General features: G+C 43.4%; 1 protein-coding gene, 1 non-coding gene and 1 pseudogene across 5 annotated transcripts in view; 2 read left to right on the top strand and 1 right to left on the bottom strand.

Annotated features, from left to right (window-relative positions):
• Nucleotides 1–23,212, top strand: part of SNUPN (snurportin 1) — a 41,837-nt gene extending 18,625 nt beyond the window's left edge. For 3 of the 4 annotated variants that reach the window (XM_036349649.1, XM_036349631.1, XM_036349640.1), the window contains 6 exons: nucleotides 682–786; nucleotides 1,018–1,114; nucleotides 5,114–5,211; nucleotides 17,471–17,548; nucleotides 19,393–19,473; nucleotides 21,758–23,212. In XM_036349649.1, the coding sequence (XP_036205542.1) occupies nucleotides 682–786; nucleotides 1,018–1,114; nucleotides 5,114–5,211; nucleotides 17,471–17,548; nucleotides 19,393–19,473; nucleotides 21,758–22,084 (786 nt within the window). In that variant the 3' untranslated portion in view covers nucleotides 22,085–23,212. The remainder of the gene's footprint in view (nucleotides 1–681; nucleotides 787–1,017; nucleotides 1,115–5,113; nucleotides 5,212–17,470; nucleotides 17,549–19,392; nucleotides 19,474–21,757) is intronic. The other variant, XM_036349657.1, reaches the window with a different exon arrangement.
• LOC118661326 lies at nucleotides 5,293–5,396 on the bottom strand. The gene has a single exon (XR_004969283.1). It is a non-coding gene; the product is annotated as a U6 spliceosomal RNA (small nuclear RNA).
• On the top strand, nucleotides 6,841–6,941 carry LOC118661544 (annotated as a pseudogene).
• Nucleotides 23,213–26,230: the final 3,018 nt, after the last annotated feature.

Below are 26,230 nucleotides of genomic sequence, written 5' to 3'. Positions count from 1 at the left end.
TAACTTGTATTTTCATTATAGATTTGTGATACTAGTGACCCAGTGCACAGATTCGTGCACCTTGAAAGGAAATTAATTCGAAGGTGGCCGGCAGGGCAGGGCAGGATTGGGCGAGACGGGCCGGACATGCCCTGGAGCCAACCTCCCGCAGCCCCTCCCTGGCTGGCCAGCTGCACCTGGTGTGGCTCCATGGCTCAAAAGGTGTCTGTGGAGTGAGTGGGGTTCCTCCGGCAGGTGGGGTCCCTCGACCTGGCCTGCAGGAATTGGGCCGAAATCGGCTCTCCGACATCCCTCGAGGGGTCCCCGAGTGCGAGAGGGCACTCTGCAAAGTTGCTGTCGTAGCAAGTGTGCAATAAACCAGATTCAGGGCCGACAGTGCCCCAGCAACAACATAACCCATGGCTGAAGGTGGAATTGTGCAGCCGTGCGAGGAATTGGGCTCCCTCCACTCTAGTTTTGGGGTGTGTCACCCGAGAACCGCCGCTGCCAATTCATTGCAGCTTGGCAGCTCTGCGTTGAGCGTCTGTCCCCAGTGTGTGTCATAGCAACCAGTTGGACGGGCAGAGGGACATTTAGCATATTAGCTTTTATATATATAGATAGTACATAGATTCCTTGTCATTGTAAATAGTGGAGCAGCACACCCCTGCTGATTTTTAACACCATATTTTGTGTTCCCAGTTGATGCTTTCTGAGTGGTTAATTGACGTCCCTTCGGATTTGGGGCAGGAATGGATTGTGGTTGTGTGCCCTGTTGGAAAAAGAGCGCTTATTGTGGCCTCCAGGGTGAGTAGCTGCTTCCTCTTACATCACCGTTGCCTTGTCTGTAGTAAGAGGGATTCTTTGCACTTCATGTTCCTTGTCCACCACAGCAGCTGTGCCTGGCATGGGGATTGAAATACTTGCCTGTAGGAAGATCTTTTGAAAGCCATCTTTAGGCTGATGACACCCCTGCAGAGTGTGGGAGCAAGAGTGTGAGGAGAACTGATGTCTAATGGTACCTTTCTTTCCAAATAGGGTTCTACCAGTGCCTACACCAAGAGTGGTTACTGTGTCAACAAGTTTTCTTCACTTCTGCCAGGAGGCAACAAGCGAAACTCAACAACTGCAAAAGGTACCTACATGAAATTGTCTATTTTTTTTAAGTTTATAATTACTAGGTTTTTTAATCAGTAAAAGAAAGTATAAGGGAAACCAAGATGGTGGCATAGGTAAACACTGGAAATTGCTGCCTCGCACAACCACTTCAAAAATACAACTAAAAGACAAAACGGACATCATCCAGAACCACAAGAAGGCTGGCTAAGTGGAAATTCTACAACTAGAAGGAAAGAGAAAAGCACACTGAGACTCAGAGGAGGTACAGAAGTAAAGTGCAGAGGTCTGGAGGCACACGTGGAAAGGGCTGGCTACTGAGGACATGGTTGTCTTTTTCGATCGGGAGGGAGTCTAAAGCTCCCGACTGCTCTGAACTCCAGTTCTGGGTGAGTCTCTGGGGACCCAGACTCATACGGGGAGAAACTGGACTGTCTGGCATCGGTCGGAACTCAAGGGCAGCTTTCTCACAGAGGTGCTTGCAGTGATTACTGGGACACTGAGACACGGGGCCTCTTAGAGTAGGACTGAGGAGCAGCCATAGCTGTTTGCTCCGCCCTGTTGATTCCCTGAGACCCCACCCCACCCAAGCTGTGTGCAGAGGCTTTTGCATATGAAAGGCCTGGCCCTTTGCAATCTGAAAATTACCTAACAAACTGCAGCTGGGCCAGACAGACCCAGAACTTCCAAGAGAAGGCCCAAGGCCCCACAGCAGCTTGCATTGCTTCACAGCTGGGCCTCATTTGGGCACCTCCAAAACCCAAACAAAGAAGACGAATCTGCAGATCCCTCCATAGCTCCTGCTGGGTAGCCTCAGGCAGAGGCTAAATTAGCACCTCCTTAGAGATCCAAGTGCCAGTGTACCCAGTGGTCAGAGTGGGACCATCCAGATTACAGCTCCTCAGATCCATAAGGGACACACTCAGGGGGCAGACTCAGTGAGCACCAAAGCCCCACTGAAGCAAGTCTTGCCCCAGAAGGGTGTCTCCAGCACAGAAGTTCTCCCACTGCAGACACAGCTGATTCTCACAGACCATTGGCCTGGAGGTCAATTCTTCCCAGTGATACCTACAACAATCAAGGCTTAAGTACAAAAAGACTGTGCACAAAGCCCACAAAGGGGTGCACCAAGAGTGTCCACCTCAGGTAATTAGGGAGGCTGAGCCACTGGGCCCTATAGAGCACCTAGCACAGAAAGTCACTCTACCAACACAGGGAAGCATAAAAAATGTGGAGACAAAGAAACAGGTCACAAATAACAGAAATGGAGGAAAGCAAACGACTGGATATAGAGTTCAAAACCACACTTTTAGGGTTTTTCAGGAACTTTCTAGAAACCGCCGATAAATTTAGTAAGATTCTCAAAAAGTCTGGTGAGACTGCTGATAAATGTAGTGAGACCCTCAAGAAATCTAGTGAGACCCTCGAGGTTATGAAAAAGGACCAACTAGAAATTAAGCATACTCTGACTGAAATAAAGGATATTATACAGAGTTCCAACAGCAGACTAGAGGATCTCAAGAATCAAGTCAAAGATTTGAAATACGAAGAAGCAAAAAACACCCAACCAGAAAACAAAATGAAAAAAGAATCCAAAAATACGAGAATAGTGTAAGGAGCCTCTGGGACAACTTCAAGCGCACCAACATCCGAATTATAGGGGTGCCAGAAGAAGAGAGAGAGCAAGATATTGATAATCTATTTGAAGAAATAATGACAGAAAACTTCCCCCACCTGGTGAAAGAAATAGACTTACAAGTCCAGGAAGCGCAGAGAACCCCAAACAAAAGGAATCCAAAGAGGACCACACCAAGACACATCAGAATTAAAATGCCAAGAGCAAAAGACAAAGAGAGAATCTTAAAAGCAGCAAGAGAAACAAACTCAGTTACCTACAAGGGAGTACCCATACGACTGTCAGCCGATTTCTCAACAGAAACTTTGCAGGCCAGAAGGGAGTGGCAAGAATATTTAAGGTGATGAATAGCTAGAACCTACAACCAAGATTACTTTATCCAGCAAAGCTATCATTCAGAGTTGAAGGTCAGATAAAGAGCTTCATAGATAAGGAAAAGCTAAAGGAGTTCACCACCACCAAACCAGGATTATATGAAATGCTGAAAGGTATCCTTTAAGAAGAGGAAGAAGAAGAAAAAGGTAAAGATACAAATTATGAACAACAAATACACATCTATCAACAAGTGAATCTAAAAATCAAGTGAATAAATAATCTGATGAACAGAATAAACTGGTGAATATAATAGAATCAGGGGCATAGAAAGGGAGTGGACTGACTATTCTTGGGTGGGGACGGGGTGTGGGGGATGCAGGAAGAGACTGGACAAAAATCGTACACCTATGGATGAGGACTAGTAGGGGTGGTAAGGGCAGAGGGTGGGGTGGGAACCAGGTGGAGGGGAGCTTTGGGGGGAAAAAAGAGGAACAACTGTAATAATCTGAACAATAAAGATTTAATTTAAAAAAAAACTTGTAAAAAATAAAATAAATACAATAAAAAAAATAAAAAGATAGTGTAAGTTTCTTGGTCATTTGTTTTAAAGATCCACTTTGAAAGCATGCCTTTGAAACTGCATAGGCACCGTCCTGCCCAATGAATTCAGGCCATCTCCTTCAATTTCAGCCCTCTGTAGCTAGCTGCAGAGTTAGATGCAGCCTAATGAGGCCTGCTTGGCAAAAAAAAATCCCTGAATTAAAATTAACATGCCTTTCCCATGAATTGCCATTACAAGGTGACAACTACAGTTTATTGGGGAAGGTCCCTTAGAATGCTGAGTGTAATGTACAGTAAGATGTTGCTGGGGCTTCCCTGCCGAATTCCCTTTTTTCCTTTATCGTTGTCCTAACCTTAGCTTCTTTCTCCCACCTGAGCCTAGCTGAGAAGACTAAATCATGGAGGTGAAATAACTTACTCATGGTCATTTAGTGACAAAGTGGCGGAGCTGGGCTGAACCCTGCTCTCTTCTCTGCCTGCTGAGGCTCATATCCTTAGTACTGAGCCCAGACTTCTCTATTGACTTTTAGAGCTCCTCACACATGGGCTTTGGTCTACCCATCTTTGTATCTTTCCCCTACTCTCCATGTCCACCCTTAGCTGTGTTCCACTGGTTTGCCTTCTTGCTCCCCTCATGTACCCAATTTATTTTACCTCTGTGCCTTTTCTCATGTCAATTCAGTACTTTGGCCTGGAAGGCCCGCCCACCCCTCTGCCCTGTTGTTTTAATTCTTAACCCAGAAGACTGTGTTTATATCACATGTCTTCTATGAAGCACTTCCTGCTGTTCCAATCCCTTTTTTTCTGGAATTTCTATTGTTAGTTTGCGCTATAGTTCAGCTCTTGGTTCTTCCCTCTGTGATCATCGTATCTCCTTAACTGGATTGTGATTTTTGTTGTTGTTGTTAATCCTCACCCAAGGGTATTTTCTCCTATTTTTAAGAGAGAATGGAAGGTTGGGGGAGAGAGTGAAACATTCACGTAAGAGAGACACATTGATTGATTGCCCCCCGCACCCCAACTGGGGATCAAACCTGCAGCTCTTTGGTCCACGGGCCCATGCTCTAACCACTTAGCCATGTTGGCGAGGGCAGATTGTAACTTTCTTAAAGGCAGGGACTACATGCAGTTAATGTCCTCCACAGAACACAATGCCCATGATAGGAACTCAAAAGTAATTACAAACTAAAATGGATGATTACTTGCTTTCAAACTTGAGCTTCTGTAAGTAAATGTCCCAATTTATATAAAAGCTCAGAATTTCCACTTGGCTTAAGAGTTGCCTTGATCCCTCCTGTGTTGTCCTACCTCAGGTCACCATTCTTCAGCTGCATCATGAAGAATGCTTTCCCCACTGAATTCTCATACCTTAGTGCTGGTGCTTGCTGCAAGTACCAAGGTTTATTGGATTCCGTTCCCAAGCCCTAAGATGGGCTTCCTAGATTGTGGTGGAGGGAACCCTGATTGGAAGGGCACCCTGTACTGACTTTCTGTATTGTGTCCCAGACTATACCATTCTGGACTGCATTTACAGTGAGGCGAAGCAGACCTACTACATTCTGGATGTGATGTGCTGGCGGGGCCACCCTTTTTATGACTGCCAGGTAAGGAACAATAATCTCCTCGTGTGTTCTGTTTTCTCCATTTCTTGCATCTTTGAGTTTGTTTAAGTTAGCTTTTTTTTTTAAAATATGGAATGCTTCATGAATTTGCAGGTCATCCTTGCACAGGGGTCATGCTAATCACTGTATCGTTCCAGTATTAGTATATGTGCTGCTGAAGCAAGCACAATATAGTAAATTCTTGAGGGGAGGAAAGATAGAAACAGGGCAGAAGGGTAGGCTAGGACTTGTATAAGTTGCAGCTGCCCCCTGCCCTCTCCAGAGTCTTGGGAGGATTGTGGTCAGCGAAGATTGTAGGTGAAGGGAATGCCTTTGATCAAGATAGAGAAGGTGAAATGTAAGACATCATCTAGTAGACTCTTGCAGAAAGTCAATACAGGGGAAAAAGAACAATTGTATATAAAAAAATGGGAATAAGTACATACTATCAACAATCATTTTAAATGCAAATGGATTACGTGCTCCAATAAAAAGACATAAGGTAGCCCTAGCTGGTTTGGCTTAGTGACTAGAGTGTTGGCATGCAGACTTGAAAGGTCCCAGGTTTGATTCCAGTCAAGGGCATGTACCGTGGTTGCAGGCTCTTCTCTGGCCCGAGTCCTGCTCAGAGCAGGTACAGGAGGCAACCAATCTATGTGTTTCTCTCACATCAATGTTTCTCTCTGTCTTTCCCTCTCTCTTCTACTCTTTCTAAAAAATTGATGGAAAAATATCCTTGGGTGAGGATTTTAAAAAAAAAAAAGACAAAAGGTATCTGAGTGGATAATAAAATAAGATCCAGCCCTAGCCGGTTTGGCTCGGTGGATAGAGCGTTGGCTTGCGGACTCAAGGGTCCCATGTTCGATTCCGGTCAAGGGCATGTACCTTGGTTGTGGGCACATCCCCAGTGGGGAGTGTGCAGGAGGCAGCTGATCGATGTTTTTCTCTCATTGATGTTTCTAACTCTCTATCTCTCCTTTCCTCTCTGTAAAAATTCAATAAAATATATATATTTTTAAAAAAGAGCCATACATACACTGTCTGCAAGACCCTTTTCCAATTGAAAGATACACAAACTGAAAGTAAAGGGGTGGAAAAAGATTTTTTTTTAAATATATTTTTATTGATTAAAGAGAGGAAAGGAGAAGGGAGAGAGAGATAGAAACATCAGTGATGAAAAAGTATCATTGATCGGCTGCCTCCTGCACACTACACATTTGGGATTGACCCCACAACCCGGGGATGTGCCCTGACTGGGAATTGAACCATGACCTGCTGGTTCATTTGTTGATGTTCAACCACTGAACCACACTGGCCTGGCAGAAAAATACGTTTTAAGCAAATGCAAATGAAAAAAAAATAGCTGGCATAACAGTACTCCTATCATATAAAATAGACTTTAAAACAAAGGCTGTAATAAGAGACAAAGAAGGAAACCTTATAATGATAAAGGGATTTATCCAATAAGAGGATATAATACTTGTAAACATTTATGGTCAGGGTACATGCAAAAATCAACCAATTAATGCATAAATAAGTGAAACAACAAATCTGTGTCTTCCTTCCTCTCATATCAATAAAAAATTTAAAAAAAATTTTTAACACCGAAAAAAAAAGAGAAGGAAATTTGTTGCTTCCTTCAGCAGCACACATACTAAAATGGAATGCTACAGAGATTAGCATGGCCTTTGGGCAAGGATGACATACAAATTCATCAAGCATTACATATTTGGAGGATTAAAAAGTACAAATTGGCAGTTACGAAATTGTCATGGGGATGTATAGTACAGAATAGGGAATATAGTCAATAATAACTGGTATCAGATGGGTACTAGACATATCAGGGTGATCACTTCATAAGTTTCACAGATGATTAATAACTATGGCCCTCCTGAAGCTAATATAATGTATGTTGACTCTAATTAAAAAATAATTTTTTTATTTTAAAAAATATATTTTTATTGGTTTTTGGAGAGAGGAAGGGAGAGAGAGGAAAACATTGATGGAGAAATTGAGCAGCTGCCTCCTTCATGGCCCCTACCAGGAATTGAGCTGGCAACCTTTGGGTACACAGGACAACACCCAACCAACTGAGCCACCTCAGCCAGGGCAAAGAAAAATTTTTATTTTAAAAGTGAAGTAAAGAGAACCAAGATGGTGGCATAGGTAAACACCTGTACTTTCTGTCTCTCACAACCACATCAAAATTACAACTAAAAGACAGAACAACTATCATCCAGAACCACGGGAAAGCTGGCTGAGTGGAAGTACTACAACCAGAGAGGTAAAGAAGAAAGCTCATTGAGACTGGTAGGAAGTGCAGAGGCATGGAATGGGCTGGCACCCAGGTGCGCTGCTTTTTTAATTGGGAGGGAGATACAAACTCCTGCTTGCTCTGAACTCCAGTTCCAGGCGAGACTCTGGGGGACCCAGACACATACGGGGGGAAACTGGAGTATCTGGCATCAGGGCAGGAACGCGAGGGCGGCTTTCTTTCAGATGGAGGTGCTCACAGCAGTCATTGTTCCTGCGCTGGGACCTCTGTGGTGCAGGGCTGACTGGCAGCCATTGCTGTTTGCTCTGCCCTGGTGATTCCCTGAGACCCCCACCCACCCAATTTATAACCTCACCCAAGCTGTGTGCAGAGGCTTTTGCATATGAATGGCCTGCCCTTTCTCAGCCTAAAACCTGTCAAACAGGCAGCAGCTGGGTCAGGGAGCCCATAAGCTATCATAAGAAGGCCCAAGGCCAGTAGCAGCAGCCTGCCTTGCTTCACAGCTGGGCCTCATCTGGGCACTTCCAAACCTGATACAAAGAGGAGGAATCTGCAGATCTCTCTGTAGCTCCTGCTGGGCAGCCCTAGGAAGTGGCTGACTTTGCACCTCCTTGGAGATCCAAGAGCCAGTGTACCCAGTGGTCAGTATGAGACCATACCAGATTACAACTGTTCACATCCTTAAGCGACACACTCAAGGGGCAGACTCAGTGAGCACCAAAGCCCCACTGAAGCAAAGCCTGCCCCATAAGAATGTCTCCTGCACAGCAGCTCTTCCATTGTAGACACAGCTGGTCCTCACAGCCAATTGGCCTGCAGGTCAGTTCCTCCCAGTGATACCAACAGCAATCAAGGCTTAACTATAGCAAGACTGTGCACACAGCCCACAAAGGGGTGCACCAAGAGTGTCCACCTCAGGTGACTGGGGAGCCTGAGCCCCTGAGCCCTATAGGACACCTACCACACAAGGCCACTCTATGAACTCAAGGAGACTTAGCAACTACCCAATACATAGAAACAAACACAGGGAAGCAACCAAAATGTGGAGACAAAGAAATATGTCACAAATGAAAGAAATGGAAGAAAGCAAAATACTAGATATAGAGTTCTAAACCACAGTGATAAGGTTACTCAAGAATCTTCTAGAAACCTCTGAGAAACTTGGTGAGACCTTCAAGGATCTTAGTGAGAATGCCAAAAACATGGAAAAGGACCAGTCAGAAATTAAGCATACACTGCTGACTGAAATAAAGAATAATATACAGAGATTCAACAGTAGACTAGAGGATCCTAGGAATCAAGTCAAAGATTTGGAATACAAGGAAGCAAAAAACATCCAACTGGAAGAGCAAAAAGAAAAATGAATCCAAAAATATGAAGATAGTGTAAGAAGTCTCTGGGACAACTTCAAGCATACTAATATCCTAATTATGGGGGTGCCAGAAGAAGAGAGAGAGAGCAAGATATTGAAAACCAATTTGAAGAAATAATGACAGAAAACTTCCCCTACCTGGTGAAAGAAATAGACTTACAAGTCCAGGAAGCGCAGAGAACCCCAAACAAAAGGAATCCAAAAAGGACCACACCAAGACACATCATAATTAAAATGCCAAGAGCAAAAGACAAAGAGAGAATCTTAAAAGCAGCAAGAGAAAAACAGTTACCTACAAGGGAGTACCCATACGACTGTCAGCCGATTTCTCAACAGAAACTTTGCAGGCCAGAAGGGAGTGGCAAGAAATATTCAAAGTGATGAATAGCAAGAACCTACAACCAAGATTACTTTATCCAGCAAAGCTATATTTAGAATTGAAGGTCAGATAAAGAGCTTCACAGATAAGAAAAAGCTAAAGGAGTTCATCACCACCAAACCGGTATTATATGAAATGTGAAGGGTATTCTTTAAAAAGAGGAAGAAGAAGAAAAAGGTAAAGATAAAAAATTATGGCCGAAACCGGTTTGGCTCAGTGGATAGAGCGTCGGCCTGCAGACTGAAAGGTCCCAGGTTCGATTACGGTCAAGGGCATGTACCTGGGTTGCGGGCACATCCCCAGTGGGAGGTGTGCAGGAGGCAGCTGATTGATGTTTCTCTGTCATCGATGTTTCTACCTCTCTATCTCTCTCCCTTCCTCTCTGTAAAAAATCAATAAAATATATTTTTTTAAAAAAAGATAAAAAATTATGAACAACAAAGTGACAACAAGTGCATATCTATCAACAAGTGAATCTAAAAATCAAATGAATAAAAAATCTGATGAACAGAATAAACTGGTGAATGTAATAGAATCAGGGGCATGGAAAGGGAGTGGACTGACAATTCTCGGGGGGATGAGGGTGTGCGGGGTTCCGGAAGAGATTTGACAAAGATCTTACACCTATGGGCAAGGACAATGGGGAGTGAGGGCCTGGGGTGGGGTGGGAACCTGTGGAGGGGAGCTATGGGGGGAAAAAGAGGAACAACTGTAATAATCTGAACAATAAAGATTTTTTTAAAAATGAAGTAAAACTGTCATTTTTAATAGATGACATGATACTATACACATAGAACCCTAACAATTCCACCAAAAATCGATAGAAGAAAGAAATTGAAGAAGGTACAAATGAAGCATATATTGTGCTCATGGACAGGAAGAATTAACATCACTAAAATGTCTATACTGTGCAAAGCACTCGAGGTTCTTTGCAGTCCTTATCAAAATAACAATGACATTTTTTACAGAAATAGAAGAAATAATTCTAAATTTATATGGAACCCAAAAAGGCACTAAAAGCCAAAGCCATCTTGAGAAGGAAATAACAAAGTTGGACATATCATGCTACCTGATATTAAACTATATTACAAGGTTATAGTAATCAAAATAACATGGTACTGGCATAAAAGCAGATTCATAGTTCAGTGGAACAGAATAGAAAGCCCAGAAGTAAACCTAAACTCTATGGTCAATTAATCTATGATAAAGGAGGCAATATCAATTAGGGTAAAGATAGTGCAGTGGTCGGCAAACTCATTAGTCAACAGAGCCAAATATCAACAGTACAACGGTTGAAATTTCTTTTGAGAGCCAAATTTTTTAAACTTAAACTATATAGGTAGGTACATTGTTATTAACTTAATTAGGGTACTCCTAAGGCTTAGGAAGAGCCACACTCAAGGGGCCAAAGAGCCACATGTGGCTCTCGAGCCACAGTTTGCCAACCACTGAGATAGTGTATTCAGTAAATGGTGTTGGGCAAACTGGACAGATATGTGCAAAAAGTGAAACTAGACCACCTTCTTAATCCATTTTGATTTTATTCTTGTATATGGTTTAAAGACTTAAATGTAAGACTCAGAATCATAAGTTTTTTTTTTTTAATGTTTTATTTTTAATTGATTTTTTAGAGGTTGGGGAAAGGAGAGCGATAGAAACATCAAAGAGAGAGGAACATCATTGATCCGCTGCGTCCTGTACACCCCCAACTGGGGACCGAGCCTGCAACCCGGGCATGTGCCCTGACCGGGAATTGAACCATAACGTCTTGCTGAACCACTGAGCAACACCATCTGGGCAAACTAAAAAGTTTTTACACAGTAAAGGAAACAATCAACAAAAGAAAAAGACAGCCTACTGAATGGGAGACTATATTTGCCAATAATATATCTGATAAGGAGTTAATATCCAAAATTTATAAAGAATTCATAACTTAACACCAAAAATCAAACTACCCAATTAAAAAATGGGCAAAGGCCCTAACCGGTTTGGCTCAGTGGATAGAGCGTCGGCCTGCGGACTCAAGGGTCCCAGGTTCGATTCCGGTCAAGGGCATGTACCTTGGTTGTGGGCACATCCCCAGTGGGGGGTGTGCAGGAGGCAGCTGATCGATGTTTCTCTCTCATCGATGTTTCTAACTCTCTATCCCTTTCCCTTCCTCTCTGTAAAAAATCAATAAAATATATTTAAAAAAAAAAAAATGGGCAAAGGACCTAAATGGACATTTATTCAAAGAGGTCATACAGATGACCAATAGAAAGATGAAAAGATTCTCTATGTCACTAATCATCAAAGAAATGCAAATTAAAACCACAATGAGATATCTCATACTTGTCAGAATGACTATCCTCAAAAAGTCAGCAAACACCAAGAGTTGGGGAGGATGTGGAGAAAAGGGACTCCTTGTGCACTGTTGGTTGTATTGCAAATTGATGCAGCCACTTCGGAAAACAGTATGGAGGTTCCTCAGAAAATTAAAACTAGAACTACTTTATTAACCAGCAATTCTGTCTTTATTTATTGGTAGAAATCCAAAACACTTAATTCTAAAAGATATATGCACCCCTATTTCCAACAGCAAGATATTAAGCAACCCAACTGCCCATCGGTAGATGATTGGATAAATAAGGTGAATCATGTACAAGGGCATATTAGCCATGAAAAAGAATGAAATCTTACCATTTGTGACAACATGGATGGACCTAGAAATGAAATAAGTTAGACTGGGAAAGGCAAATAATCTATGGTTTCATTTACATGTGGAATCTAAAGATCAAAATAAATGATCAAGGAGTACAGAAATAGATATAAAGAACAAACTGATGGTTGCTAGATGGGAGGAGGTTTGGGGGGCCGGTTTAAGAATGTGAAAGGATTAAGAATACAAATTGGCAGTTACAAAATAGTCATGGGGATGTAAAGTACAGCCAATAATTTTATAGGGAATTTGTCAATAATTTTGTAATTACGTGTGGTGTTAGGTGGGTACTAAGACATTATAAATTGTATAAATGTCTAAACTTTATGCTATATGCCAGAACCAATATAAAATAATAGGGGATTTCAACTGTAATTGAAAAAAATAAATAAATGAAAGTTCTCAGACCTACTGAATGAGAAACTATTGGGGTGGATTATATTTTAATCAGCCTGCAGGTGCTCCTCATGTAGGCCAAGTGTGAGATTCATGGGTTATCACCATAGGCTATTTCTTTTTTGTTTTTTAGAGAGAGAACAGGAGAGGGAGAGAAAGAGAAACATCATCAACATTGATTGGCTGTCTCTGGCACACCCCCTGCTGGGGATAGAGCCAGAACCTGGGCAGGTGCCCAGACCAGGAATTGAACTAGGGCCTCCTGGTGCATGGGTTGATGCTCAGCCACTGAGTCACACGAGCTGGGTAGGCTATTTCCTTCATGTCATTCCTCAAAGCTAGGTTTCCTCATCTGCTCAGTGGTGGTACTTTGAAACTCTAACATGCTCCTCATTCTAACAATATTCTCCAGGACATGCATTACTAAGCAATCTTGAGCATTATGTCATTGAATTCCTTACATCTCTAAAAGGTAAGTACTCTTATTTCTAATCCTTTTGATATGGAATTTGAGAGCCACTGTTATGTACCTTGCCCAGGTGCAGAGCCAAACCTCAGTAGTCTTAAAGTCAGTCCAAACGTATTTTCCTGTAATTCTGTTGAAGGATATTTTCTAACATGCATTTACAATATATGAATTTGGTAACTAAAACCACCTATTTTTTGTTTTAAACTTATCTTTTACCCTCCATCTATTTGCATTGATTTCAGAGAAGAAAGGAGAGGGAGAGAGAGATAGAAATATCAATGATGAGCCCTAGCCGGTTTGGCTCAGTGGATAGAGCGTTGGCCTGCGGACTGAAGGGTCCCAGGTTCGATACCCATCAAGGACATATGTCCAGGTTGTATGCTCAATCCCCAGTAGGGGGCATGCAGGAGGCAGCCAATCAATGATTCTCTCATCATTGATGTTTCTATCTCTCCTTTTCCCTTCCTCTCTGAAATCAATAAAAATATATTTTAAAAAAATGTTTCCAGGAAACATCAATGATGAGAGAGAATCATTGATCATCTGCCAACTGCATACCCACTACTGGGGACCCAACCTGCAACCCGGGCATGTGCCCTGATGGGAAATCGAACTTTGTACTCTTGGTTCATGGGTCGATGCTCAACCACTGAGCCCCACCGGCTAGGCAAAACCACCTATGTTTTTATAATATAAAGAAAAGACTATGTTGTTGCTTTTTGGTTTCTGAAAGCTAAATAATGTAAGGAAAGAAAATGACATAAGTACAGTAAGGTTTATATCACTGATTCAGAGAATCAAGTAGTTTACGAGAAATTACAGCTATGTAGTAGTAGTTTCTAGTCCTCAGAATTAAAATAAAACAAAGGTCAACCTAATGTGATTTGGAGTTGTAGAGTCCTGTCTCTTAGTATTTTTTGTGTGCAACTAGGCAAGTGACGTAATGTCTTGGAGCCTCCGCCCTTTCACCTGTAGAATAGAGATAATGATAATACAACTCTCACAGCGTGGTTTTGGATTAATAAGATTATGTTTGTACAGTTCTTAGCTTGGAGCTGGACAATAGTAGGTCTTCCATAATAAATATTTGGTCTACTGCCATTAATAATACTACTGGATTTAAAAAAAAAATCGTCATGCCTTCTTACTTCTCACACAACCCAATCAAAATGGTGTTCAGGTGCTTCATGGAGGTTGCCTGGGTGGCCTACCTTTCCTTTGGGCCTCTTGCCACGAAGCTGCTCGAGATTATAGATATTATCCATCAGAACAGGGCTTTGGTTAATGGAACTTTCATTCAAGTAAGGAGACAGGCCATGACTTTCAAATGCATGCAGCTTACTGTCTTCATCCTCAAGTTCTCACATAGTGCCCGCCAGAAGTTTGCTTAACAAGCCTGGCAGCCACAAGATGGGCCAAGAAGATTTAAGCCAGAGAAAAGCAAGCCAAGATGACAGGTTTAATCATTGCAGAGTCATGAAGGCAAAGAAAATGAGGAACTGAATAATCAAGTTTGAAGTTAGAAACCTTTAAAAGGCAGTTCTGTCCTGGCCAGTGTGGATCATGGTTAGAGTGGCAGCCCATGAACCAAAGGGTCACGGGTTGACTCCTGGTCAAAGGCATATACCTGGGTTGCAGGTTCGATCCCTGGCTCCAGTTGGGGCACATGTGGGAGGCAACCAATGGATGTGTCTTTTTCACATAGATGTTTCTCTCCTTCTCCCTCCCCCACCTTCCTTACCCTCTCTAAAAATCAATGGAGAAACTATCCTCTAGTGAGGATTAGCCAAAAAAAGGGGGGCGACAGCTCTCCTGAAAGCTTCCTAAAAAGCACCTGCTGTTAAAGGTGGAGCTACAACTGCTTCTGCAAAGGTTCCAGCAAAAATGGTGGCCACTGGCCCTGGCCGATGTGGCTCAGTTGGTTGGGTGTCATCACATGCCCAGAAAGGTTGCCAGTTCTATTCCCAGTCAGGGCACATGCCCGGGTTTTGGGCTCCATCCCTGGTGGAGGAGGGCATGCAGGAGGCAATCAATTGATGTGCTTTTACATCAATGTTTCTTTCCCTTCCTCTCTCTCTCTCTAAAAATCAATAAACTATTCTTTTTTTTTTTTTTTAATTTATTGATTTTTTACAGAGAGGAAGGGAGAGAGATAGAGAGTTAGAAACATCGATGAGAGAGAAACAGATGCCTCCTGCACATCTCCCACTGGGGATATGCCTGCAACCCAGGTACATACCCTTGACTGGAATCGAACCTGGGACCCTTCAGTCCGCAGGCCGATGCTCTATCCACTGAGCCAAACCGGTTTTGGCAGTAAACTATTCTTTAAAAAATAAAAGTGATCGCTACAGGCAAGACAGTTCCAGTCCAGAGAGTGTCTGCCTAGAAAGCTGTAGGCCAGAAGGCAGCACCTTGAAAAGCACAAGGGTCTGAAAGCACCTGCTACAAAGGCTTCTGGCAAGAAAGTGTGAGAACATAGAGGCTGTTACAAAAGTAATAAAGGTTATTTTTGACACGTTGGCAAATCTAAAGAAAAAAAAGTGAAAGAAAAAATCTTGGGGGAGATCTAGGGAGGAGAACCAAGATGGCGGCATAGGTTAATGCCGGAGTTTGCAGCCTTGAACAACTACTTCAAAAGTGAAACTAAAAAACGGAACGGACATCACCCAGAACCACAGGAACGCTGGCTGAGTGGAAGTCCTACAACTAGGAGGAAAGAGAAACGCATACGGACACTCAGAGGAGGCGCAGTGCTGAAGTCAAATTCTGAGGTGCGGAGTGCGCAGAGCGGGCTGGCGGCGGAGGGTGCGGTTGGCGTTTTCAATCGGGAGGGAGTCGCAGACTCTGAGCTCCAGATCCGGGCGAGTCTCTAGGGACCCAGACTCAAACGGGAGAAGCGGGACTGTCTGGCTTCGGTCAGAGCGAGTGCAGCTTTCTCTCCGAGGTTTGCAGCGGGTGCTGGGACTCAGAGAGGCAGAGCCCCTGGGGACAGGACTGAGAGCCACCATAACTGCTCTCTCCGGCCCACCCTGTTGATCCTGTGCGACCCGCCCCGCCCAAGCCCTGCACAGAGGCATTTGCCGGATAGCCTCAGGCAAAGGCTAGATTAGCACCTCCCTAGAGGACAGAAGTTCTCTCACTGCAGACACAGCTGATTCTCATAGCCACTTGGCCTGGAGGTCAAACCCTCCCTGGTATTAGCTCCAACAATCAAGGTTTAACTATAAGACTGCGCACAAAGACCACTAGTTGGCGCACCAAGGAAGCATAACAAAATGCAGAGACAAAGAAACAGGACAAAATTGTCAATGGAAGATATAGAGTTCAGAACCACACTTTTAAGGTCTCTCAAGAACTGTTTAGAAGCCGCCGATAAACTTAATGATATCTACAAGAAAACTAATGAGACCCTCGATCTTATATTGGGGAACCAACTAGAAATTAAGCATACACGGACTGAAATAACGAATATTATACAGACTCCCGACAGCAGACCAGAGGAGCGCAAGAATCAAGTCAATGATTTGAAATGCGAGGAAGCAAAAAACACCCAACCGGAAAAGCAAAATGAGAAAAGAATCCAAAAATGCGAGGATAGTGTAAGGAACCTCTGGGACAGCTTCAAGCGTACCAACATCAGAATTATAGGGGTGCCAGAAGATGAGAGAGAGCAAGATATTGAAAACCTATTTGAAGAAATAATGACAGAAAACTTCCCCCACCTGGTGAAAGAAATGGACTTACAGGTCCAAGAAGCGCGGAGAACCCCAAACAAAAGGAATCCAAAGAGGACCACACCAAGACACATCAGAATTAAAATGCCAAGAGCAAAAGACAAAGAGAGAATCTTAAAAACAGCAAGAGAAAGAAACTCAGTTACCTACAAGGGAATACCCATACGACTGTCAGCTGATTTCTCAACAGAAACTTTGCAGGCCAGAAGGGAGTGGCAAGAAATATTCAAAGTGATGAATACCAACAACCTACAACCAAGATTACTTTATCCAGCAAAGCTATCATTCAGAATTGAAGGTCAGATAAAGAGCTTCACAGATAAGGAAAAGCTAAAGGAGTTCATCACCACCAAACCAGGATTATATGAAATGCTGAAAGGTATCCTTTAAGAAGAGGAAGAGGAAGAAAAAGGTAAAGATACAAATTATGAACAACAAATATGCATCTATCAATAAGTGAATCTAAGAATCAAGTGAATAAATAATCTGATGAACAGAATGAACTGGTGATTATAATAGAATCAGGGACATAGAAAGGGAATGGACTGGCCATTCTTGGGGGAGGAAAGGGGTGTGGGAGATGCGGGAAGAGACTGGACAAAAATCGTGCACCTATGGATGAGGACAGTGGGTGGGGAGTGAGGGCGGAGGGTGGGGCGGGAACTGGGAGGAGGGGAGTTATGGGTGGGAAAAAAGAGGAACAAATGTAATAATCTGAACAATAAAGATTTAATTAAAAAAAAAAAAAGAAAAGAAAAAATCTTCAAAGATTTTATAAATATCTTCCTGATCTGATGGCAGTGTTTTAAGGAAATGAGGGTAACGATAGAAGGGCTTAGGTCTTCATAAATCAGGTGGCTATTTAGAATGTGGCTTTTTGCTCCTATTAGAGTTTGAGATGAGCTGTATTTTATCTTTGTCTTTTTTTTGTGGCAGACTGATTTCCGATTCTACTGGATGCATTCAAAGTTACCAGAAGAAGAAGGACTGGGAGAGAACACCAAGCTCAATCCTGTAAGGCCTGGGATTAGGGTTGCAGAGTTCTTTATGTGGATTGGTTTGGAATGATCTATTGTCTACATACAACCATTATAAATGAAATTCTTTAATTTTGAGATAGTACAGCATAACAGGAAGATTATAGGCTTAACAGTCATCCGGATCTGAATTCCAGTTTTGGCTTTAATAATTATTAGGCTAAGCTAAAAACATCACTTGGCCTTAGTTTCTTCATCTGTATAATAGGATTAATAATATCTGTTTTACAGGGTAGTTCTAAGAACTAAATGAGAAAAATATGTACGTCCTCGTAGCATAGTACTTGTGGTAGGCTCTCAATAAATAGTGGTTGGTGTGAAATGCTAAAGTTCCCCAGTGATGCTAATATCACTGGCCCATGAACCACATTTTGATAACCTCTGCTCTTATATCTGAGCTGAGAGTAACTTCATCTAGTCAGTTCCCTCATTTTACAGATGAGAATATAGACTCAGAGAGGGGACTGCCTTCCCCAAGGTCCCACAGTACAGATGGTAGTTCAAGTGTGTTTGTTATCTGCTCAATGATTAAATATATGACAGCTATTTTGAGGACATTTAATAAGCCCTGTAGATTGGTATTTGCCTGGATTATTTACAACATTTTTTATAAATACTGGTATTTTTTTTTTATTTCAGAGAGGGGAGGGGAGAGGAGAGGGAGAGAGAGATAGAAAGATCAATGATGAGAGAGAATCATTGATTGGCCATCTTCTGCATGCCCCTCACTGGGTATCAAGCCCGAAACCTGGGCATGTGCCTTGCTTGACCAGGAATTGAATCACCATATCCTGGTTCATAGGCTGATGCTCAACCACTGAGCTACAGTGGCCGGACTGCCTACATTCTTTTTCTCAATATATTTTTATTGATTTAAGAGAGGAAGGGAGAGGGAGGAGAGAGATAGAAACATCAGTGATGAGAGAGAATCATTGATCGGCTGTCTCCTGCACGCCCCACACTGGGAATTGAGCCCACAACCCGGGCATATGCCCTAACTGGAAATCGAACCGTGACCTCCTGGTTCATAGGTCAATGCTCAACCACTGAGCCACGCCAGCCAGCTCTTCTTTTCTTTCTTTCTTTTTTGTTTTTGTTGTTGTTTTTTTTGTTACAACATTTTTAAAGGCAATTAGATAACAGTTACAGGACAATAAATGGGGTCAGTACTTCCAGTGATGTTATCAATAACATCCTGGAAAAATGTGTATTAAGAAAAGGGGGAGCATGGGAGCAGTTCTAGTGCTCTTACATGTATTATCTCATTGAATCCACACAACAACCCTATGAAGTTGATACTTTTATCCCATTTTACAGATGGGAAAATGAAATCATATAGAGATAAAATGATTGGCAGAGCTGGGAGTCAAAGCACTAGTTATACTGCTTTAGTCTAAAAATCCTTACTGCTAAAAGAAATACTGGTAAAAATAACAAATAAATAAATAAAATCCTTGCTGGTGTGAAAGAAGTTCAACTACTCCTTCATTAGGGGCAATTGTCAGAGGGCTGGAAGAATAACATATAATCCCTGGTTCTCAATCCTGACTATATGTTAAAATCACTGTCTGGGCTTCTTCCAGACCATTTCAGTCAGAATCTCAGAGTGGGGCCTGGGCATCAGTAATTTTTAAGAGTTCCCCAAGTGATTCTCCTGTATAAAGCAAGGTTGAGAACCACTGACCTAGTAATTCAGCATGTAGGTGGAGGGGAGGTAGCTGGGAAGGAAGAGACAAAAAACTTCTTTGATATAGCTTTTCAGTTGCTAGAATAGTATTATTTGTAATATGTACTAATTCTTTGTTTTAATTTATATTTTAGTTTAAATTTGTAGGGCTAAAGAATTTTCCTTGTACCCCTGAGAGCCTGTGTAAGGTGCTGTCGATGGATTTCCCTTTTGAGGTAACAAAGTCATTGTCTTTATTGTTCTGATGTGGTTTCAGGACACTGGAAAACTTGGTTACACAGTCTTAAGATATCTTTTGACTTTGCTATGTTAAAGCATCAGAAAAGGGCTGAGCCCTGACTGGTGTGGCTCAGAAGGTTGGTTGGAATGTCATCTTGGACACCAAAAAATTTCGGATTTGATTCCTTGTCAGAGTGCATGTGGGAGACAACCTATCGATGATTCTTTCTAGCCCCTCCCCCCTTTCTTCTCTCTAAAATCTCTTTAAGAAAAAGAAAAGGGCTTGAAAGCTGATATCTAAGAAGGGATGTACTCACTGCCCTTCAGAGCCTCAGCTCCACCTGTCTACATAAATCAGAATGCCAGAGCTAGAAGGCCCTGAAAGGACACCTCATCTAACTCTCTCAATTTACAGATAGAGAAATTGAGGCCCAGATCAGGGTGAGGCTTTCATTCCTAGATTGTTCTTTGTTTGCCCCTTCCTGCTGTAAGCTTGAGAACCAGGCCCTTTGTGTGACTGCCATGGCTGGTTGTAAAGTAAAGGGACTTCTTTGACTGATGGACCACAGGAATGTAAACTTCTAATTCTTCTTTCCTAGGAAGAGCAAATGATCCCTGAGTATGTCAGTGATTGCTGAGCAGTGGCATGGGGCAGGTGACGAACTCATCCCAGTTTGTGTCCAGGACTTTCCCAGTCTTAGTGTTGAAAATCTCCCATTGTCAGCAGCTCTTCAGTCTTGAGCAGTCTTCTGTCATCCTTAGAACCTGCAGTTATCCTCTCCAGTCTCAATAAACAAACTTTCCTTTGCCCAACATACCCTTTAAAATTCTGCCTAGTCACCTACAAGTCTTTGCTTGAACTGGATATATTTTGCAGAAGGGTCACAGCTTCCGGCGGTTGCCTTCATTTCTGGGAGTCAATTAAGAAGGTCGTAAGAACACCATCTTTATTTTTATTTATCTATTTTTGTTAATCCTCACCTGAGGGATATTTTTTCCATTGCTTTTAAGAGAAAGAAGGGAGGGAGGGAGGGGACGGGAGGCGGGGGAGAGAGAAAGAGAGAGAGAGAGAGAAACATTGATGTGACACTAACACATGGACTGGTTGCCTACCACACTCGCCTGAGGAGTGAACTCACAACCCAGGTACGTGAATCAAAACCGAGACCCTTCAGTGTTAGGGCTGATGCTCCAACTACTGTGCCACACTAACCAGGCTGCCATCTTTATTTTTACTTATAGCCCTTATACTATAAATAAAGTTACAGTAAATGCTTTTCTTTTTCTTTATTGTTTAAGGTATTACATATATGTCCTTATTCCCCCAATGTCGTTCCCCCCACTCCTGCTCTCACCACCCTGGTGTCTATGTTCATTGGCTAAGCTTATATGCATGCATACAAGTCCTTTGGTTGATCCAGTAAATGCTTTTTAGAGATCAGTTGCTGACTCCCAGAAAAGAAAATTTGGGACTGTAGGAAATCTTACCATTAAGAAAAACCGAGTTCCTAGAACATAGCTTTCAACAATTTAGGGGAAAGAGTTAGGCAGCTAACAATGGCTTGGGGAGCATGGCTTCTTTTTGTTCTTAATAATGTATTTTTATTGATTTCAGAGGAAGGAAAAGGAGTCTGAGATAGAAACATCAATGGGTGAGAGAGAATCATTGATCGGCTGCCTCCTGCACATCCCCAACTGGGAATCAAGCCCACACCGGGCATGTGCCCTGACCAGGAATTGAACCATGACCTCCTGGTTTATAGGTCACTGCTCAACCACTGACCACACAGGTTTCCTCTGTGCTCAGCAGTCCAGCATCTCATATGGGCCTATCCAGTTCCCCTGCTTTGTTCCATGTGCAGAACACATAACCCACTATGAGATCTCTGGGTGATGGGAGTGCATGGGATTTGGGGAGAGGACTTGGGTTCAAGTTGAATTTCTACTTCATACTAACTGTGTTATTACAGAAGCCCCCCAGAACTTTGAGCCAGCCCCATCTCAAAAATACCCTCATGGTGGGTAAAAGGGTGAAGTAGTGGGTAGGGAAGCACACTATAAACAGGAATGTGCTATTTATGTTTTTTTATTTTCTAAAATTTAGTTTTCTAGGCCATTTCTTCATTTAGAGAAATTGCATGTGTGAGAAATGAGAACTCTTTCCTCTGGCAGTGACTCAGAAAAAGGATTTAAACCACTAGAGCTGCCCCGTGTGTCTAGGCTCTCCTAAAAACATGTGGCCTCAGAAGTCATTTTGATCCCTGGTCTCTTTTCTTATAGGTGGATGGACTTCTCTTCTACCACAAGCAGACCCACTATAGCCCTGGAAGCACTCCTCTGGTGGGCTGGCTACGCCCGTACATGGTGTCAGATATTCTTGGTGTGGCTGTGCCAGCTGGGGGCCCACTGACCATTAAGCCAGAGTATGCTGGGCACCAACTCCAGCAAATTATTGAGCACAAGAGGAACCAGAAGGAGGGCATGAAAGAGAAACCCACACATAAGGCCTTTGACAATGGGCACTATGAGCTGGAGCATCTGTCCACCCCTGAGCTGAAGAGTGATCCCCACAGCTTGGACCAACTTGGGAGTCGCATGGAAAACTAAAGAGAGCAGCCTCCTTTGGGTGTCACAGGAAGGTGCTTGGTTTCAGAACAAAGGTTGGGGAGGAGGACAGTGACGACAATAGGTGACTTCATTTTAGAGTGGACTTTCCAAAGCCACTCCAGCTGGAAACAGCTTAACTCGTGTAAAAGTGTATCCCAGATCCACAATGTAAATATCTGTGATTCTTAAAAAAGAACTTACGATTCTTTTTTTTTTTTTTAAGGGCCTTTTTATTAATAGGTGTACAGATCTAGCTTTCCCCAGGTACCCATGTGAATGTATCATTCAGCAAGATTGCTTTTATGTTTGAAAAGCCAAGAACTTGTGATTCTTAAACCTTAGACAAGCTTAGATAGTCTTGAAACTCTCCCAACTGCCCCCCTCCTCCATCCCCTCTCCCCTGTGCCCCAGTCTACCTAAACCATGACTGTTCAAGTCTTGGCCCATTTCATTCTGGTTTTAGTACTTAAGCATTCTGCTGAGTTTCTAGTTGCTACTGTTGCTGACGTCATTTTCTAAAAGGTCTTACCAGGAACTGCAATTCTTAGTATTTGAATATCTTCCCTCTTCTGAGAAGACAAATGTGATTTTCTTCTGTTTAGACATTACTAGAGATAAAATGCAAGTGGTGTTCATTCATTACTTCAACAAACATTTGAGCACCTTCCAGAAGATAAGCCTTTTGCTAGGCCTCTGTGATGTAGGTTATGGAAGGGATGTACTCACTGCCCTTCAGAGCCTCAGCTCCACCCTTATACATAAATCAGAATGCCAGAGCTTAGGTTATGGAAACAGAAAGGCCCTTAGAGCCTCGGGGGCTGGAAGAGTAGGGGGATGTTTCACTGAGGCAGTCAGAGCTGGGCTGAGGCTCAGAGGAGGGACAGAAATGTGCTCTGCAGACAAGGAGGTTAGGCATTCCTCACAGAGGCAGGAGGGTGCACAGTTGCACCCCTACAGGGCAGGACTTGCTGTGGGACCTGAAGTCTGTTCAGCACGGCTGAAGCATAAGGTAGGATTAGAAGGCTGTAGAGGAGGAAGAGAGAGAGATGGGCCTGATTGTGTTATGCAGAGATTTTGGATTTTATGTCATGAATGTAAAGGAGCCAATAAAGAGCTTTGAGCAGGCAAGATCCATTCAGATTTGTGAGCTAGAGCTCTTTGGCAGCTGTGGGAATGGAAGGAAGATGGTGTCTGTTCTGTGTTCAGGAAATGTGTCTCATTTTGCATGGCTGTAATCTGCTCCCCACACTGTTTTCTCCTTTTTAGAATTTACCTTATTGGACAGAAGAATTCACTATTTTACTCTGGCAACACTAGCATCCTGTGGACAAAATTTCAGAGGGGTCCAGGTCAAATGAGTGGCCAGGTCAGATGCAGTTGTTCCTTTGTATTGATTAATTTTGGGAACAGATCCTGGCAGGACTTGTGCTTAAGTGGAATCTGATGACAAAACTCAGTACACTAGTGGACCTGGCCTTCCTGCTGGGCTCAGCCATTCAAGCCAACCCTTATCAAACCAGAGAAGAAGCTTCCTCCCACACACACAATGATGTTCCTGCTGGCTGCAGATTTCAGCATGCCTACAGCAATAAGCTCTTTCCTGAATTCCAGTAGGGTCAGTTCTGCAGTAGGAACCTCGTGTTTCTCTTGTCAAGAAGCATGTTGGTGGCTGCCTAGTTGTTTCATCTCTGATCACTTAAATGCTGTATTCTGTACTCTCGGCAGCCAGCTGTGCCATTTCAGGAGCAGCACGTGCTAGCATCAGTGAGACTTGGCTGGACTATGCCCAGAAATAATCAGATCTAGAAGGACTATTTCCCTAAAGGACACTCTCTGAGCATAAATGCAAGAGTCAACATATCAGCCAAACTTTATCACCACTCACAATTTGATATTGTTAAATGGTACCTGGAAGTGTTGTGCCCAGATTTCAAGATTCCCAAGAACCCACAGGGAGCCAGCGAGTCCGATGCAAAAGCAAAGAGTCATTTATTTCAAACCTAGGTTTGGCTCCCCTGCCCCCCTCCCCCCACTTACTGGCACAGCAGCAGGTGGCAGAGAGAGAGAAAACTCTGTGTGGAGAGAGGTTTTATAGGGGGTTGGGGTAAGGGGAGGAGAAAGGACTGTGGGCCCTGCCGATTGGCCAGGCGCGCCCTTGACTATCATTGGCCAGTCCAGAGAAATCCAGGGCGTGGCCAGCAGCGGCTTGGCTTCTGGGAAGAAGCCTTGCTGAGCACATGGCCAAGGTAAGATGGAGGGCATAGCCCTTACCCTGGGGCAAGGTGGAGGGTGTAGTCCTCGCCCTTTCATTCCCCCCTTGTCTTGGAACTTCCAGCTCAAACATGAGACGGACTGCATTTCTATTCCACCGTTGCTAGAGGCCCATACTGGGCACACAGAACTATCAACTGAACTATCCCTATAAGCTTAACAAATGGCCCGGTGGAAGGGAAAGAAACCATTTTAGATTTAACAACTTCTATTGAAACGGGATTTTTCTTCTTAAAATTCCTCCATGGCTATCAAAAAGCCAAATCAAGATTAATTTATCTACTGTCCTGATGTTTGCATAAACACAACAAGAATGGTAACTGACTACCTTTGCTGGAATTTCATGGTTGAACCTTAATGTGCCCCGTAGGGCCAGGAAGCCAAGCCATCCAGCTGCCATCAGGCCTGCCTGCAGTATCTGCTGAGTTAGGTGAATCCCTCCCCTTTAGCAACTCCACCTGAGCCCACGCTCCAGGCTTTAAGGCCCATCTCAGTAGCCCTCCTACTCGTTGCGGCCCAGAGTGTGTGGGGGTTCCGCAGGGATGCAGAGGCATCTTTACTGCTCCCCTTCTACTCTTACCAACCGCCAGAGATGGTAGGGCATGGGCCTGACGCTCTAGCGCCAGCCATCTTCAGGGCTCCCAAGCAGGATACCAGGCTTTCTTCGTGGCATTCTTAGTGGCTTCAAGTCTTTAGAGTTCAGACAGGGCTCTTTAAAACATGATACTCCAGTCAAAGTTTTCCGTTAATAAAACCACTATTAGGAATCAGTCTTATTGGATCTATGAAAAGAAACATACTTATTTAGCATTGCCAGATTTCGGAGGAATTACATAAGGAGAAAAACATACTGATCTACTCTAAGATTTTCTGACTTTCCTTGCTAATTCCTTTTCATGGATTTAAAACAAAACAGTAACTGTTGGCATAAACCTTCTTTCTATGCATAACCATGCCTCAGACCTTCTATTCTAAACAGGCTTTTTCCAGCTTTACTACCCCTGACATGGGCATGGTGACTCAGGCCTGCAAGACAGTATTACAGGCTGCCAACTGTTAGCTGTCTCTCAACAGAGACCAAAACCTGGTGGGCACCCTTCCCTGCCCAGTTGGGCACCTGCCCTCTTGGCAGCTAGACACCCTTTACTTCTGTGGGTCACCCCACACAGTCCCCTTTCAGGATAACCAACATACATTCAAATCTGCAAGAGAATCAAAGGTCAATATAACATATCAATACAATGAAACACAATATTGGCATCATTGCTGCTTTAGACAGCCAAATCTTCTGCTACTAAACATGTGATCCTATAAATTGTCCTTGTCTCTTTGGAGCCATGTCCATGAAGATGCAGGCATTATCTAAGTGTATTACACAGTATTGTAGGGGCTCCTGGTGACAGGAGTGATCGCGAGTCATGTTACCGGCATCAGGCAGGTCGAGCACGCCATAGCTTGAGCTTGAGCGGGTTGCGTTGATCTCGATCAATGCTCCATTTGGTGATGAAGTCTTTCCGGATGGACCCAGGTCGCGACGCCGTCTACCTTGAGAGCGGTGGGGGTCGTCAGCACCACAATGTAGGGACCCTTCCAACATGGCTCTAGGGTCTCCCTGCGGTGACTTCTGATGTAGACCCAATCTCCTGGTCTGTGCTGATAAGGAGTTGGGGTTGGGCTGGTCTCGTAGATGGTGCGGAGGTGTGGCCAAATGTCCTCGTGCGCCCTCTGGAGCCCTCTCAAGAAAAGAGATTGTTAAAGAAAAGCCACCCAGTCCTCGCCAGTCTCCGAGTTAGATTCCTCCTCTCTTGGAGAACTTCAAAGTCCTGATGGCTTCTAGGTAACCATGTTTATCAGTTACAGCACTCTGCTTTCTTG

The sequence above is a fragment of the Myotis myotis genome, unplaced genomic scaffold (assembly GCF_014108235.1).
Source record: "Myotis myotis isolate mMyoMyo1 unplaced genomic scaffold, mMyoMyo1.p scaffold_m19_p_1, whole genome shotgun sequence".
Taxonomy (NCBI): Eukaryota; Metazoa; Chordata; class Mammalia; order Chiroptera; family Vespertilionidae; genus Myotis; species Myotis myotis.
Note: the sequence above shows the minus strand (reverse complement) of the source record. Positions and strands in the feature narration are given on the sequence as shown.